The sequence below is a fragment of the Pristis pectinata genome, chromosome 27, assembly GCF_009764475.1.
Source record: "Pristis pectinata isolate sPriPec2 chromosome 27, sPriPec2.1.pri, whole genome shotgun sequence".
Classification (NCBI taxonomy): Eukaryota; Metazoa; Chordata; class Chondrichthyes; order Rhinopristiformes; family Pristidae; genus Pristis; species Pristis pectinata.
In genome coordinates this window covers 19,270,034-19,288,802 of record NC_067431.1, presented here as the reverse complement: position 1 = coordinate 19,288,802, position 18,769 = coordinate 19,270,034, and the positions used below count along the sequence as shown (strand labels likewise).

The window sequence follows — 18,769 nt, the reverse complement described above, 5'->3', positions numbered from 1 at the left end:
TTAACCATTATTCATCTACCCTTTCTTCACCCATACCAATTGTTCTGTGACCAAGTTTGTAATCTGGCATATCAACTGGATTCAATTTTGGACCTTTTGAGAGTTTACACACTTAACCAGATAACTAAAAAGTAACTAGGTGTGGGAATTCTTGCTCGTATTCTGCATCCCTTCTCTACGATACAACTGATCTCAGTGACCAAACCATTGTCTGTTGTAATTTACTTCAAATTCATGTGAAGGTATTTGCAAGTTTTATCTTGCACAATTTCAGGACAACCAATATACCTTGCAGCCAATTAGGTGCATGTGAAATTTTATTGTACTTAAAAGCAGAAAGTACTGAAGTGCTCAGTAGGTCAGGCAGCATCTTTGAAATTTATCCTGTCTGACCATGCTGTTTGCCAAAGGTAATTGAAGTTTTTGAAGAAAAGAACCATTAGTGACATGGATTTCCCTTTTCACAAGTTTAAGTAATCATGGGATGCTTTGGAATTAACCTTTTTGATAGGCAAAATTAAGTGAATAAATACTTCAGGGAGCAAAACCAATTGCAGGGCTTACAGGTAAAGGGGCAGAGAATAGCTCCCTCTAATTTGCAGAGAGCTGGCATGAGTTCAATGGACAATAGCTAAATATTAATCTAGTTGTGAAATGTTCTGTTTTTTTTGGCTTGGAAGGTTGCTGTTTCAAGTTGATCAATAAATGAGACTTCAGCAGATCCTTTGGCATCTGATTATTTGCTGCCATTTGTGGAGTGTGCATTGATATTTTCCATTGTTAATCTACTCTAAGTTGTAATGAAACTAGATATATATTTGAGTCATTGACACATCAAGCCATTTGGTTTATCAAATTTCCCCTTTCTCCCCCTCTCTGCAACTTAACATTTTTATGCAGGATCTTTCACCTGAAAGTGTCTCTCCACTGATGCAGCTTGACCTCTGAATGCTTTCAGCACTTTATTTTCAATTTCCAGCATCTGTAGTTTTGCTTTTCTGATGCACTCAGCAGACAAATTTGTCAAAAAAGTGACTGACGATGTTAAAATTTAAAAAAAAGCATATACATATATGAAAACTAGTACAGATCTTGGCACCTGAAAGAGATGGTAGGAACAACAAAAATATGACAAAACCTAAAGTGAGAGTCACAAAAGAGTGAAGAAGTTAGCTTGGAAAGGATATTGAAATTGATAAGCTGATGACTGAGATGATATAAATGAAAAATAAGGAAGGGCATGTGTTTGGAAAAATGTGGTAAATGAATTTCAGTAGGCTAAAGTTAAGTCCTCAGTTTCTGCTCTGAAAAGAATGAACGGAGTACTTTGGAAATGAAAAATTGCAAATAGAGGACCATGCTGACTGTGGTGCCTATCTATGCTAATTCCATTTGTCTGCATTCAGCCTGTAATCCCTCCACACTTTTCCTATCTAAATATGTGTGCAAATGCCTATTAAATATCATAACTGTATATGCCTCTGGCAGCTCATTCCAGATAAACCACCACCCACTCTTTTTTAAAAAAAAAACTTGCTCCTCTGATGTCCTTTTAAGTTTCCCTCTTCACCTTAAACCTGTGCCCTCTCAAGTTCTAGACTCCCCTGATGCAGGTAAAAAACTTTGACTTGGATGCTACCACGTCTTTCCCATAGATCTCCAGTACAATAAGGATGGACTCTTGTCCTTGCAATTTACCTTGTTATGGCCTTGCATGTTATTGTCTGCCTGCACTGCACCTTGTCTGTAACTGTAATACTCAATTCTGCGTTGTTATTGTTCTCCCTGTATTACCTCAATGCACTAATGTGATGAAATAACCTGTATAGATGGCAGGCATAACAAAGTTTTATGGTACATATGACAATAAATCAATTTACCAATTTAATTTGGCAACCAGAACTGTACACAATATTGCTATCTAACCAATGTCTTGTACAGCTGCAACATGACATCCCAACTCTTGTACTCAATACCTGGGCCTATGGAGGTATGCATACCAAATGCCACTTTCACTATTCTATACACCTGTGTCACCACTTTCAGCAAACTATGAACTTGCACCCCAAGGTCCCTGTGTACATCAGTGTTCCCAAGTTCCCTGCCATTGTCCTATATGTCCTTCCAGAATTTGACTGCCACCAAGTGCAGTTCTTACAATATTTTAGATACAGAAAATCAGCAAGCCTAATGAAATGATCTGTTGTATAAAGCAGAGCAGAACAATAGAAATTCTATCTTTTTGGCTGTTCCTCAGACTTGATGACTGACTTCCATCGTAATGGATTGTGCAGACTGACACAGATGGGGTAGGAAGTACTAGATAAAGTGTGTGGGTGCATGGTTTGGGAGGTGGTGGGTTTCTTGCACCATTTATGCTGAGCTTCTTAATGCCACCAGGAATGTTCCTTCTCCATTCCATTTTGAGCAGCCATGGGGGGTAAAAAGGTTTGAGTCAGTGGAAATGTTAGTTTTCCAAGGAGGCTTTAAGAATATCCTGATGTAGTTTGCTCTGTTCATTTGGTAATCTCCTGTTATGACAGAGCTCAGAATGGTGTATTTGTTTTTGGAGTCCTGTTGAGCGCATGAGCAACACAGCCTGTCCATTGGAGCTGACTATTATTAGGGTTTCTACTGGGGTTGTAGGCCTCTGAGAGTATGCCCATCTTAAGAGATGATTTCTTTTAGTCACATGTACATTGAAACACACAGTGAAATGCATCTTTTGTGTAGAATGTTCTAGGGGCAGCCTGCAAGTGTCACCATGCTTCCGGCACCAACATAGCATGCCCACAACTTCCTAACCCGTATGTCTTTGGAATGTGGGAGGAAACTGGAGCAGCCGGAGGAAACCCATGCGGACATGGTGAGAACGTACAAACTCCTCACAGTGGCCGGAATTGAACCTGGGTTGCTGGTGCTGTAATAGCATTACGCTAACCACTACACTACAGTGCCTGATGCCAGTACATTCGAAAGATCTTATGGAGGCAGAATTGGTGATACATCTCCAATGCTCTGAAGTGGTGGTGTAGGTAGTCAATAAATGTGAAACATAGAAAGATGATCATGAATCCCTGGTAGTCATGAGCCTTTTGTCTGATTTGAGGCCTTGTTTTTCAAACACTCTCTTCCTAAGGTGACCAAAGACTGGTTCCCTGAAGATAATTGTAAATTTCATCATTGTTGTCTGCCTTCATATGAGAAGAGGCTCCTGAGATAGAAGTAGTCATCCTCATTTTCTAGGGTCTTATTGTGTACTATTACTATTAGAGGGCAATATTGTGAAGAAGGGGCAGATTGGAAAAGGGGTTTTTGTTTTGCTGATGTTAAGTGGAAGGTTTTTCTATGTATGTTTTGATGAATGAGTTGACGATCTGAATCTTGGCCTTTGAACGTGTGAATATGATAGGAGATCTGAAGGAAAAGCCCTGGAAACTCTCACTGCAATGGTGTTTCTTTGGCAACAGGCTGGGTTGAGGGATGGTAATGGTTTTGGGTTGGTGGGTAGGTGCTGCAGCAGTCCTTGGGAGCAAATCTACAGAGGGGTTATCTGGTGGTGGCCCCCTTTCTTGAGTTCCCCCTTCTTGACTCCAAAAGGAAGGATAGAAGTATTTTCCCATTCATTTTCTCCCTGAAAATGCACAGCACCCTGGATGAGCTGAATCTTGAGGACTCCCCAGCGAGTCAAAAGTGAAATGGATGTATTAAGGAATAGAAGTTGTGCAATAGCTATGCATTGCTCTAATTACTGCAAGTAATGTGAGCAATCTGGATTTACTCTGATTAAAAACAGTATCCCAGGGTTTAAATTACAATGAGAAATTAGGAGCCTAAAAGTTGAGAACAATTTTCAAAATGTTAAGGGGGAGAGAGCACAGTTGGAAGAGAAAAAATTCAGCTTGAATGGAGCACTTGCTGACATAGTTTAAAAAATCATCAGAGGTAGGCTTTTCATGAATGAAACACTTGGAACTTTCTTCCAAGATATTAGGTTAACTCATTTTAAATTTGAGATGAATATATTTTTGCATATCAAAGATGTGTGGGGTTGGATCACTGATGAGCTGTGAGCTCATTGAATTGTGGAACAGGGCTCAAATGGCCCACTTTTCATAATTTTTCAAGCACTCCTTTGGAAACAACGTAATATTTTACTCGTCTGAGTCTCTAATCTATCTCCACTTCACTTAGAGAAACATTGTAGAAGGTGCTTGTCACATCGAATTGCTACAGGTGCATAAAACAGGAGGAGCTTGCAGCAGCTTCCACTACCCACCCATCCTACAAGTTACCATCTGGCCCATCTGTGGGAATGTTTGAAGATTTTGCAGAGGGCTTGTCTACTACTTTTAGACCAATAAGACTCAAATGGAAGCAAGTCATCCTTGAAATTGAACTATAGAAGAAGAAAACTAATTAAATTCAAAAGGGAAAAAACTTGGTTTGGATGTGAGCTTGTTGGAGTTTTCTGATTATTTTTGGATGTGCTTTAAAGGAAAACTTGTACATCATTGCAATGGTACTCCAATGTCAAAATACTATTAATGCTGGAAATATGAAATAACACATTGCATAGGAAGATTTAATCCATGTGTTTTTCAGGATTGAATAAAAGATAAGCTGCTTTTCCATTATTTGGCATTGTTGATTGTCATATTTCCATATTCTTTTAATGCACTTGACACTTGCCATCTTCAGCATGCCTGCTCATGTTTTCTATTAATATAACACTTTACATTTGCAGTAATTTTGTGCACTCACATTCCAATATTCTTTAATTATTATCCTTTGTTTATGTTAAAGATATTGGAAACAACACATTTTGTATGGGATTATTAAGATAAACACTTTGAAAGTGCTTTACAGAAGCAGGGATGCTGAACCAACAAAAGGTGTTTAGCTCAGTGACAGGAAGCATGGCCAAGAGGTGGTTTTTGGAAGAGCCTTGCAAGGAAGAGTGGGAAATGGAAAAGTTTTATTGAGGGGTCTAAATTGCTGGAGGAAATTCACAAATTGTGAAATGATGGAATGGACTCATGCACACTTGATCAGTCACTTCAGGAGTTTACTCTCCTCACAAGGCAATAGTTGAGGTGAAAGATCTAAAGTTTACTCATCATGGATCGAATGGGGAATCCCCTCTAATCTGCAGACAAGTAGTGTGAAATTGGTGCAATAAGCACACCTGAGTTTGCATGATATATATTCTCCTGCCAATTTTTTTTCTTAATTTTCCCACTTTATTCATGACAAGTAGCTAAGATAGTAAAAGCTTTCATAATGATCCTTGACAATGGGGCAATTCTTTCCATTTGCTGCATCTTCCAACTGAAGTCTGACCTTGGACTGGTGAATGGAAACATGCAGAGGAACTGAGTGACAACACTTGAATGCTATTAACTGGTAGTTAATGATTTAAGCAGCAAGCTTTAGGGTCCTCTGGTGGAAAATCTGGTTATGTGTAATGATTTCTCACCTTGCTAGGCAACTGTCAACTTCTAGTTATTTCTAATTAGTAAGTGAGGGAATAAAAAGACTTGTAATGTATTTCACGTCTGGTTAATTCTGACTCTGTGACATAGAAAGAGGACATTTGGGCCTTTGAATCTATGTTGGCTCTTAGAGCAATGCCATCAATCCCATTTCCACACTTTCCTGTAACCTTTTCTCTCTTGCATGCCCATTGACTCTATCTTGATTCTCCTACTACCTGTCTACACTCACATGCAGTGGTTAATTAACTCCAAACACTCAGTGCGGGGGTGCAGAGAAACCCACATGGTCATGGAGAATGGGCAAACTTGTGCACAAACAACAACTGAGGTAAAAACTGAACCTAAGACATTTGTTCTGATCAAAATTTTCCAAATCCAGTACTTTTGTGTTTTGAAGTATTGTCACTATTCCACTGTATGAACTCAGCAGCCAATTGAATATGGTAATCTCTCACAAATAGCAGGTTGAACATGACCAGATAATTTGTTTTAGAACTGTCGATTGAAAGAAAAATATTGATCATCATCAGGAATAAACTCCTACTTTACCTTTAAGTAGTGTCTTGCCTCTTGTAAAGAAACACAAGACATCTGTTTAATGTATAATATGAAAACAGTGCAGCAGTTCCTTGATTCTGAACTGGAGTGTCAATTTAGAAATTCCTTGAGTAGCACTTTAATTTGGTGCATTCTGACACCATGAAAGTGCTACCAACAGAAACAGCTGACCTAGTCTGAAGCAAGAATATCAGTGGGTCTTCAAAATTTTCAGCATGCCTTCTAAATAGCCAGACTAAAAAATGTTCTTCGCTTCATTACCATTCTTTTGGAATGCATGGATTCTAACTGATCCTCTATTTTGAAGTCCAGAATCCCTTGCAAAAAATGAAAGTAGGCCTTTGCATGTCTAAATTACAGACCATTTTTGAAGGGTTGGGTTGTGTCAATAGTGGTATGGAAATGTCTAACTAAGTGACTTTGGAACAATTTCATCTTCAAATATCCCTTTCAGTTCTTAAATGTTTCTCTGGGAGTATTACATTTCATTGCAGATAGACTTTAGCACTTAACTAAGATAAATGGATGAAAATACTATTCCTCAAGAGGCCAATTCAGTTTGTGTCAATAATAGTGAAACAGATTTTTCACCAACTGCAGGATCTCCAAGGCTGTGCTATCAACTTATTTACAAGGCTTTACAATTATTTTTCTTTTCTCGTGTGATCCATTTGGAGAAAAAAAAATGGGTGTGGGACTTCAGTACTGATCTTCAAGAGCGACACAGTCACACCACCAACTATTTGAATCATATAGGATATAGTTACCAGAATGGGGTTGAGGCAAATGGGGTGAGAACAACCATGATGGGAAAAACCTACTGCAGCTGTTGCAAGTACACTCTTCCATGGTTATATTGATGGGTATAACATGGGATGGAACTTACTCTTTGGCTTCCACTGTGCATAACTGCTACACGGTATAGCATTTGGCACAATCCTTTTGAGCCTACTGTTGTGAGAAAAGGTTCTTTGGGGTCTTAAAGATTGAGGGCTCCAAACACAGTCATTGTATTTTAAAAAGGGAAAATTTATTTACAAAGACAAATGCAGGGACAGAATGGATGGGAACGGATGCACACTCTCACACGTGCACATAGGTGATCATGAAATGCAGTGGAGATCACAACGGGGTGAGATGTGCACGCACACCCCCCCCCCCCCCCAAAATTGGATACAAACAAATCAAGGAAGAAACAATACGACCCCTGCCACTCTCCTTGACTCAGTGCAAGCATCGGCTCTTTGGTCCCAGGAATCCTTAACTAATTACCCTTAAGTAGTGCACAGTTTACCTCAACATCCTCGAAGACAAAGAGGTAGCAAGCCAACATGCAGCACTTTTTATACTGCTGGAGGGTTGGGGGTGGAGCCAGCCCAGGTGATTCACAAGCCAATTGCTCAGGGCCAGGTGCAAAGGTGTTTTACAAAAGCCAGTGGTTAGGTTTGCCCAGAGGGGCAGGGATGGAGCCAAACCCTGATTGACAGTGGTGTCGCTTCCAACCCGATGAGCAATGCTGTCATCTGACCAGAGGGGTCAGTGTTGTCACTTCACATGTCAGCATGCCCTTTCACACTACACCTACTCGAACTCCCCAGTGAAGTTTGACAGTCATGCCCTCCAGTGAATCCTGTGTCACTCTGGTCTCATTGTGAGAGGGAGTGTATGTGAGCAGCATGCTGATGATGCCAGTGTTAAAGGCACAACTTCCAAAAACTGTTATCCACCTCCCAGGCAAAGCCTGACACTTGATTTCCTTTTTATTAAATAGAAAAATATGTTGGGCTTAAATAAGGTGGGAGTTTAATTTATTTGATTTGAGGTCTTAGAAAGTGGAAAAACATCTAATTGCATTGTAAAATAGACTTGAACATATTGGCCATTTAACAATATCTTCAAAAAAAATTGTGCCTCTTAAATTTACAGCATCTCTTTAATATAATGCCACCAGGTCTTAAAATTTATAATCCACAAGGGGCATTACTGCCAATACTAGGAAAGAATGAATGCATTCTGTCAGCCAATAAAATTATATTTGATATTTTTAGCTTCTATATTTGGTGAACAGTCTTCAAGTTGTGTGAAACTAGTATTGGTAGTGGGGTTGGAGAAACCTGGTGCAAAAATTGGTACCTACTGTACATCACTTCACTTTGTTCAAAGTCATCATCAGCTTTGTTAGCTGCATGTATCCCAGATCAGTAATTCGACTTCAGCTCCTTTTTGGTTGAGTAATTATCAGCAAACAAACTGCTGGAGGAGCTCAGCAGGTCAGGCACCCTTTTGTCTCCATGTAACTAACTATCAGCAAACTGGTTGTTAGCTTCAGGAAGCTTTTTCAGGCCCATCCTCTTTTTTTTCAAATAACAACAGGTTTTGTAAGTTGTAGCTGTTTTTGCAACACCACTTCTTCCCAATAGCCCTCCCCTTCCCCACCCCAAACTTGCTCACTGCTTTCCCAAATTTTCCTTCTCCCTGTTCCAGAATCCTAAACTGAGCTAAACATACATTTCTTCTGGGGATCTTGCTCGGCCTCCAGCCATTCAGTAGTCTAGATATACAGCTAAATTTCAGTATAGCCTATTGTTGATGGAGATTCTGCCCACACAAAGGCTGGGAGATTCCAGCTCCTGAAAGTACTGCTAGGGCTAGCTTCACTATTGAGTAAATGTTAGTGGTTCAATGACTGGAACGTGCCTCTGCTGAGCTGCTCACCTTTCAACCTGAAATTACAGATAAGCACCAGCAGTTAGAACAGCAACAGCAGACGGCAAGCTAGGTAATGTGCTCCATGCAGTCCTTGGTGTGGGGTGGAACAGTGTAGCATTCTCATGCTAACAATACCTTCTGTCATATTATGTGACGCTTACATTGGGCTTGTTGGCGTGATTCAAGTTGGCACTAGCAACGAAAAACTTTGGAATTTGTTGCACTCTTTGTAATTACTAACCAAACTCTTCACCACAATTTTTAATCCCCCTGTGGGGCATATTCCTCACTTGACCATGTTCATCATGCAAATGTAGTTCAAAATTGGAATGTGAAGGAGCATACCAATACAGCACCATGCAAACATTTTTCTTAACAAAAAAAGCAAATTACTAATGCCACAACACAGGATTGTTAAATACCTGATGTTGTATAATGTAGTTAAGTGTCTTCTTTTTTCCCAACAGTACTAAAGAGCCAGATAGCCAGCAGTCCTGATGCATTGTCTCCTTGTTGTTCAGCTCATCTCAGATTACCATACTTGTGCGTTGAAATGCAGAAGTTCAAAATGAGCAGGTCAAATGTTGGCATTTTCGAACTTGTACTCTGCTCTAGACTTGCCATTTAGTCCAGTGGCTGAGTACTGATTTGTTGAATTAAAGGCTAGATGAATTTCAAATCTGGCCTCTCGCCTTTTAAACCAGGGCTGGCTGGCCATAAGAACTGGTGCCATTTGTTTCAGTAGAGTTACTGATTAATGGGGTGGGAGATGTTGAAAGTAGTAAGTGATTTACTCTGTTCTATTTCTGATGTTCTTAATTACTTGCTGTCATTTTAGTGTTCCAAATGCCTTTAACAACAGTGAGTAGAGCATGCCTGAGGACTGTTTTTAAAGTACAAAACTTGCTCTGCTTCAGCTCAAACAACCCTTTGTATCAGGATCAAGCGAGTTTGGGCAGTAGACTTGTTCCAGTGTAATCTGGCCCAGTGGTTTAAATTGGTGTTTTGCAGGTCTGCACATTCAGTAATGAAAGGTGGTAGACAATTAAGCAGACAGCTGAAGGATGAGCCTGCACAAACATTCTCATCATAATCTACTGCGAGTGCAAAAAAAATGAGGCTGAAGTTCTGGTAACTATTTACAACTTAGACTTTAAATTTAAATTTAGACTGGATGTTCCTTCTCAGCCTGTTCCTGAGCTGAACTAGCATAGTAACTGTTTAAACAATTCTGCCCTGTACATGAAGTATTATGAAATCGATGTAGGTATGAGCTCTGACGGCATCCTGAATGTGTATTGCTGAAGACTTGTAGTCCAGAAGCTCCACCCATTCAGATGCCTCCTATTCACAACAAGCAGGAATAATCTAACCCAGCCAGTTACCATCGCTTTGGTTTTGTTTCAGCATCAGCAAAATGATGGAAAGTGTCTTACCATAGTTGTAATGCAGCACATTTGCTCATTAATGATATGTTTATATTCTGCTAGGACAGTTCTTCAGATCTTAGTAAGAATTGTATAGGCAAGGTGGTGATGAATGCTCTTAACAACAAGGCAACATTTAAGGGATTATGGCATGAAACAGCTGTGTGTCGTACATTGAAGTAGCATTAACTAAAAATTACATTCTATCATATGCCCTAACTGTGGCCCTCTGCCAACGTTTATCGAATATGCAAGTTTTCTTAGCCATATTGACCATTACTCACTAAGCTTCTCATAAACCCAAGTCTTCAAAAACAATTCTTCTAGTCAAGCAAACAGCAACTATAGTTTCACTGGACATCCATTTATTTTCTTGAGCTAAATGAGCACCATTTGCAATTAATTAAAATAATTATCTCTCAGAGCACAAGAAATAAGAGTAAGCCTTGTGACTTGTCCTTTGGCTGCTCTTTTTTTAAAATCTCTGCCACTTTGCTGCATTAATTCCATATCCCTTGATTCTGCTAACATTCAAAAATCTATTGGTCTCTGCCTTGACTGAGCCATCAAAGTTTCACTGCCCTCTGAAGATTTTATTTTCTCCTCTCTGGTCAATAGCCCACCCCTTATTTTGTGACCCCTGATTCTGGGCATCCCAGCCATGGGAAGCATCATCGCTATATCTACCCTCTGCAGGCTTACCTTCGCTGGAAATTAATTCAAATGAAACTTGGAGAAATAGTCCATTTCACTGCTGAATTGTCACCTGGGCAAACAGTGAAACTGCTTTGTCCATTGGAAACGGCTAATTTAAAAAAAATCCTTGTGAATTGTAATATAGCTATCACAGCACAGTAGTTCAGAAAGGTTCCCATAGCATGGTCGAGGAATAACTAGGAAATTTGTTGTTTGAGTTTGCAGTATCTGGATCTTGTTGAAAAATGATCTGTTAGCTCCAGCTCTAAAGGTGTTAGTGATCCTCTAATGTCATGGAAGGCTTTGCTTTATGTATGGAGCAAGTATTGACAGGTTATTTATTTTATTGCTGAGTATTCATAGATGAGCCATATCATTGTTGAAATGATGTCCTAATTTGGATGTTGACTGTATCAAGCCACAAGTATACAGTGAAACTTGAATGCCTATAGAAAAAAACCAAAGGATTTTCATTATGTAATGCAGATAACTGACGAGTGCATTTTCTGAAGGTTGGCAATGTAACTTTAAAACATCGTCATGGCATCCAGAGGCTGGCTATTTCAGGAGAGCAGAAGTCCGCGGATCACACAACTGGAGAGAAACTTGGTGATTCTTTTGAGGCTCTAATTCAGAAACATTGACTGATGCCTGACCTAGTTTACAATATGGATGAGACAGGGCTATTATTGGTGTCTTTTGCCAAACAGCGCATTATCTAGTGAAAGCAAAGAAATATGCTCTTGTTTTCAATTAAACAAGGACAAGATCGCAGTCCTTGTCTGTGGTAATGCTTTCAGTAGACATCAACAACAAAAAGTTTAGGTTTATAAATACCTTTTTTGAAAGCCTGAGGCTGCTTGTATCATATTTACTTGCTATCTAAAATGCTCAAGGAAAAGCATGGATGACTGCAGAGTTTTTTTATCATTTTGTTCCAGAGGACAAAAAGAATTTTAAAAGGTTGGGCTTGCCTAAGAGTAGCACAGTTATTTATCAAGTAGATAATTGTAGGACACACCATTCTGCTTGAGAACTTGTTTTTTGGAATATTTCTGCTGATTATCTGCAGTCAATGTGACAGCATTGATCCAACCAATGGAACAGGGGTGATGTAGAAGTTCAAAAGTGCTACAGGGAATCTTTCATTCACAAATTACTCAATTCTGATTGTAGCGTACAAGACTTACAAGCTTCAATTAATTTTGAAGATTAGATTTTTGATGTTACTTTTAGCATAGAATGTCAAGTGTATAACGCTGTGAATGTCTTGGAGGAAAATATGGCCAAGTGTGAAATTTAGAGAATGTTCTTCAGATGAAGAAGAGTTAAAAGGATTTAATGTTAGACAAATTGATCATGGGGACATTTTGAAAATGACTGGAGATGTTTCTACGAGAATCATGTTAGCAAATTTATGGAAGTAGTGGAAGAATGGTTTGATGAAGATGAGAACCTAGAAATGGTTGTTGCACAAATAAATGACCGTGTCCCAATAAGGTCAAGGGATGAAAGAAGGAGAAAATGATGGAGGAGGAGGAGGAACTAGATGCACCTGGTAACGGGCTACAGAATTTATAACTAAATTTCTGGAATTTGCAGAGTGCAACCACCAGTACAATGCTGCAGAAGTAATGAACTTGTACTTTTACTGAATGCTTTCTTTGAGTCCTGCCTGCTAACATGCTGCTTTTTTTCCTCGTGAAAATGTTTTGGAAGGTAATTCCCACAAGTTCTAATTCTTCACCTTCAGCCACACTGGATTCAATTATTGTTTCTCGTGTTGAAGCTAAGACTTTGAATATTAAGAGCAACCCTAATGATCCATTGCCTGTGGTTTATGACTAGTAGTGCAGCAACAGAACTTTTTTTGTTCAGTTTCAAGTGAAGTGAATTAGATTGTTTTACAGTACTGCACCCACAAAATAGATATTAAGTGGCATGGAAGTGCTTTTTGGTTATGAATACTATATATTTTAAGTTGACGTGAAAAGAGCTTAAGTTATTAATGTACAAGTGAAAGCATTTAAATAATGCAGTGTATTCTGTTACAAAAGTTTTGGTCTAACCTGTTGCCATTGGATAACTTTTTACATCAGTCATCTCTACAATGGTGACTAAACTGTTGAACCACACAGTATATTTGCATTTGTTCTTTTACTATTGAAATTCATACATTGTTACAATATTATATATAGCCCACATTTGGTTTGGTAAAGTATGTGTATTTACTGCACTTGCAAATGTATGCTACAGTGTAACTTTTTTTTATATAATGTGAAATAACATCCAATATTCTTAAATCTGCTTTTCTGGCATCACCAAAATCCTGGGCGTGACAGATTATTAAAGTTTTACTGCAGGTGGAATAACATCCAACAGTTTGGAAAGTCTGGCATCTGAGTGTGCCTGATTAACAGTTTTCCCATATGCTTAGTGACTGTATTTTCATGCCTTCATATTTCGCTAAACTGGAAACAACGAAATTGTGGAAAATAGAACAATCATTGAATAAATGGGGCTTCAAGCATGATCCTTCTCCCCGACTGCCCCCCATTTGCTAATGTAAAGTTTGTGCGGTGGGGGAAATTAAAATGTATTTAAAACATAGGGTGTTTTCCTAAACTTGAAATCCCAAAATGGGGGAGTGACTTGCACATTTGGTGCAACTTGTACTCCTAATTTTACAGTAATTAAAATATATAATGCATGTTTACTTGAGGGAATTGACTCTGTAGAAAATAACCCAAAGGGATGACTACTGCTCTGCAAAAGAAACTCAAAGTATACAGGGAAACATCAGTTGAGGAAACCTTTTGATTTGTTTCTGTGTAATATCCTATTTATTTCAAACTTGTGTGTTGCTTCAAATTCTTGAAAGTAGGATGCATGTTGGAGGCAAGAATGGCCTGTTCTTCTTGGTAAATAAGTTTATGAAAACAAAGTAGATGGTGAAAACTGAAAAGCAAAGATATACGTGAAAGGTAGAATAAGTTAGACCATACTGTGAGTAGTTGTAGTCTCATTAGTAAAAGAATGTATAGGTGGAGGAAGTGCAGAGAAAAGTAATTCACTGGAATGTTACCAGAAGTAAGAGGATGAACAAGCAGGAGATAATATTCTCCAGTAAAGCCGGGTGACCTGACTCACTTGGACATAATGAAAGGGTTTGATTAGTAATCACTTGAAGGTTAAACGAAGGCCAGGAGGTATTTTTTTTAATAAAAGGCTACCAATAAATCCACTTTGAAATTCTGAATCTTTCTCATTTCAAAATTAATTAGAATGTGAAGCAAAGAATAGTTGAGGTGACGAATGTAGATGTATTTAAGGAGGCAGTGGATAAGCACTTGAGTGAAAGCATTAGAGGTGCAAATGGAGTTAGATGTACAGTGGGAGGGGGGCTGTGTGATGCATAAATCACAATATAGATGAGTAGGGCTGAACAGGTTTGTTTGTTCTTTTCTGGATGCATTGTGTAATTTGTAAACATTGTTAGATGTATTTATTTTGTGGAGTATTGCTGGAACTGTGTTTTAGACCCTCGTACGTTGATCAGCACTAATGTTGCTATATGGCTTTTTAATTGCAGGTGAACCTCAATGATTCACACACTCAGATGGTTGTTCACTGGGCTGGAGAGAAGAGCGATGTGATTGTGGCACTTGCCCGAGATAGTCCATTTCTGCAGGGACCTCACACAAGTTCAGTAAGTAAAGCATTTTAAAAAGTAAATGCTGAAAGAAAATAGTGATTTATCACACTGCTATATAATTTGGAAGAACATGCTTGGCTTTTTCAAAAATTGAAACAATAAGTGCATTAAATAAATAAAATAAAGATTATAATATGCTGTCATTAGGAGTGATTTTCTTGTCTGTATTGTATCAAAAATACACCTTTTGCCTTCGTATAAAAATGATAAATATTCCAGTTGCAGTGTGCAAAGTATAAGTGACAAATCACTTCAAGTAACGTGCTTCATGGTGAGTTTTAATTTAATTTCCCTTGACCTATTTGAATAACAAAAGCTGACTTCAAGTTTGATACCCGCATTTTGAAGTGCATGACAAGTAGTATATGAAAGAGATTATAAATATTTATCTAAGTATAGCAATAATTCTATAATTTTGTCAATTTTTTCATTTCTTGAGCACTAAGCAGCACTGTCATTCTTAATATGGGTAACAAAAGTGTTATGAATAAAAATAGACAATTTTCTGAAAGAAATTAAATAATCAACCTGCAAAATTGAGTAGTTTGTGAATCATGTGTGTTGAGCCATCTTAGATAGCTGCTGTACATGTTAAGACTTGTATTGCTTATTGAACAATGAAGTGGCAATTTTTCCCTTCACGTGTAAATTAATTTAACATTAAATTGTTAGTACAAAAATTTTAACAAAACAGAGCCTCAGGCTTTCCTAATTGAGTGCTTTCCTTCCAACTGGTGTAATTATTGGCTGAGTCACTGACTGAATGAACCATGATCTAACTGCTTCAGTATTCTATTAAACACAGATTTTAAGGAAAGCAAAGCTAAATAAATGTGATAATTATATCCTTTTAAGTGCCAAAGCCTCTCTACTTGTCTGTTATCTGGGTTGCAAAAGTTAGTTTGCATCTGCATAAACATAGACTTAGATTCAGCAATTAGGTACCTTAATTCATGTTCCTTGGGACTCTGTTTCTAAATTGTCAAGTAAGGTTACAATAAATCTTACACCATCCAAGTGATTTCTTTTGTAAATCTGCAAAGGCACATGGAAAGAGTAAATCTTTTGTCTTTATTATTATATTTTTATAATTGTCACATGCTGATCATTTCATTGCAACAGTGCATTGAGGTAGTACAAGGGAAAACAATAACAGAATGCTGAACAGCTACAGAGAGTGCAGTGCAGGCAGACAATAAAGTGCACGGACATAACGAGGTAGATTGTGATGTCAAGAGTCCATTTTATCGTACTTAGGGGACTGTTCAATCATCTTAGAACAGCAGGATAGAAGCTGTCCTTGAGTCTGGTGGTACGTGCTTTCAGATTTTTTATCTTTTGCCCAAGAGAAAATGCCTGGGTTGTGTGGGGTCTTTGATTATGTTGTCTGCTTTACTGAGGCAGTGAGAAGTGTAGATATTCCATGGAGGGGAGGCTGGTTTCAATGATATGCTGAACTGTGTCCACAACTCTGCAGTTTCTTGCAGTCACAGGCAGAGCAGCTGTCATACTAAGCTGTGATGTATCCAGATAGGATGCTTTCTCTGGTGCATCAATACAAATTGGTGAGGGTCAAAGGGGACATGCCAAATTTCTTTTAGCCTCCTGAGGAAGTAGAGGCACTAGTGAGCTTTCTTGTGACATCTACGTGATTCGCCCAGGACAGGCTATTTGTGATGTCCACTCCTAGGAATTTGAAGCTTTCAACCCTGTTGAACTCAGCACTGTTGGTTGATGTAAGCAGGAGCGTGTGCATAGCCCCCTTTCCTGAAGTCAATGTCCAGCTCTTCTGTTTTGCTAATGTTGAGGAAAAGGTTGTTGTCATGACACCAAGTTACTAGGCTCTCTATCTTCTTCCTGTACTCCAACTCATCATTATTTGAGATGGACATTTGTATATCCAATATGCTTGAATTTCCAAATTGTAAGTCGAATCTTTGAATTTATTGTATAGTAAATAACTTAAGGTTTTAATTTTAACTAAATTTTTCAGTTAAGGTGCTTATCATGCCATCAGGAGGCCCTGAAGTATTTTAAATGGATTAAGTTTAAAAGTTTAAGCACTGTTTTAATATAGGAAAGTCCATTTTAAAAAGGCACAGCAGTACTTTCTCATCCAAACTTTGCTTAAGCCCTTCAATTCAGTGAGGTCTACTTTTCTTTTTATCCCCTCTTCTTCCCCTTATCCTGCATTTTCTCTTGTCCCTTCTTTCCACTTCCTCACCCCCTCTTCATTCTCTTGCATCACCCCCTCATCCTCATGGGGATAAAGAAATGGCCATCCATAGAAAAATACCCACTTTTTAATGAAGTTCCAAAAATTCCTCTTGTTACAGCTATAATTAGATAATAGCTTTTACTTATGACATGACATTTTTCTGTTAACAAATAAAATTTGATGGTGAGTCACAAAGGGGAAAATTGGGTGGATAACTAAGATCTTGAATGTATTTAAGAGAAGTCGATTCTCTCACAAGACACAATTTACTGAAGTTGAAGTTTGAAAATGTATCAATCTGATTCTGAGATTTCTTCAGTGTCAGAAGATGGGAAAGAAAGTAAATCCGGCGGTACTTTGACGAACGGTGTCTGGAAAGGATTTGTTGGGGCATTCAATGTTTAGCATTTTTGTCGATGTAGGTGATGGAAAGGAAAGCCAGTTTTCCAGATTAGGTGATAACATGAGGATAAATCTGTTAGTAATCTGTATAGGTGGATGTTTAAAAATAAATGAAGGTAGAAAGAGATTAAGTGAATGGGCATAATTGCAGTAAGTGGATTTCAGTTTGGGCAAATGTGAGATCATCCAGTTTGGATCTCAAATAGAACAATATGCACTAAAAATGGTGCAACGTTAGGAGGTGAGAATGTTCAAGTAGACATGGAATCATGTACATTATTAAAATGCCATGGATAAAGAGAGAAAATGGGAAATAAAAGCACAAAATACTGGAAACACTCAACAGTCAAGCAGCATTGGTGGAGAGAGAAAGGGAGCAAACATTTCTGGTTGTATTTCAATGTAATTTTTTGTAATCATCTTAGGTTAAGTATGGTTAGAGGCTGGAGGATAGTGTAACCTATATGGGATGGGAAACAGATCATGGTGAAGTGTCGGATAATGGATGGACAATGGGAAGGAAGTGCTCAAAGGGAAAGAAATAAGTGATAGTTATACAACTGAATTTATGGGATATCATTTATAGCCACAACCACTTTGTTGTGAGGTTTTAAATTTTAAAATGTATTTCTTTAAATGTATCAGTTTTTTTCATTTTCTCATCACTGCCAATTCTTAAGGTATGACTTGCAGACTTCATATCTCTTGCATCAGTGATTTGCATTTTGCGGTTTCAATATAAATAACTTTCTCCTCCCTGTGTCTAACATTCAATTGCACCAATATGCATGACTGCCCTGATCATTTTACTTCAGTCTTTCTCAAATGATTGCCATGTCTGCTTTCAAAGTGAAAATGGCACAGGAAAAGTCAGAAAATATATCAGGCCACTTAAAGACAGCTATTTACTACAAAGAGCTAACATAACGTTAAGGCAAAGCTAGACCAGCATAGTGCTGTACAGTGCAGAAGCAGGCTTTTCAGCCCAACGTGTCCATGGTGTCTTTCTGAACTAATTCTACATGCCTGCATTTGACCCATATCCCTCTAAGCCTTTCCTATCCATGTACCTGTCCAAATGTCTTTTAAACATTATAATTGTACCCATCTCTACCACGTCCTCTGGCAGCTCTCTCCATATACCCACCACTCTCAGTGTGGAAAAGCATACCACTTTAAATTTTTTCCCTTCTCACCTTAAACCTATGCCCTCTAGTTTAGACACCCCTACCCTGGGAAGAAGACTGTGACCATCCATATTATTTATGCTCCTCATGATTTTATAAACCTCTAAGATCACCCTTCAGCCTCCTTCGCTCCAGGGAGAACTGTCCTAGCCAATTCCAGTCTCTCCTTGTACACTCAAGCTCTCCAATCCTGGCAACATCCTTGTGTATCTTTCCTGCACTCTCTCTAGCTTAATCACGTCCTTCCCATAGTACAGTGATCAGAACTGTACACAGTATTCCAGGTGCAGTCTCACCAGTGTTTTGTTCAGCTGTAACATGAAGTCCCAACTCTTGTACTCATTGCCCCACCTGATGAA

The 18,769-nt window shown here is 38.5% G+C and overlaps 1 protein-coding gene across 1 annotated transcript in view; it reads left to right on the top strand.

Annotated features, from left to right (window-relative positions):
* The window catches only part of LOC127583619 (sortilin-related receptor-like), a 153,014-nt gene that overhangs the window by 21,564 nt on the left and 112,681 nt on the right, over positions 1–18,769 (top strand). The window contains 1 exon segment of the mRNA XM_052039782.1: positions 14,481–14,597. Within this exon segment, the coding sequence (XP_051895742.1) occupies positions 14,481–14,597 (117 nt within the window).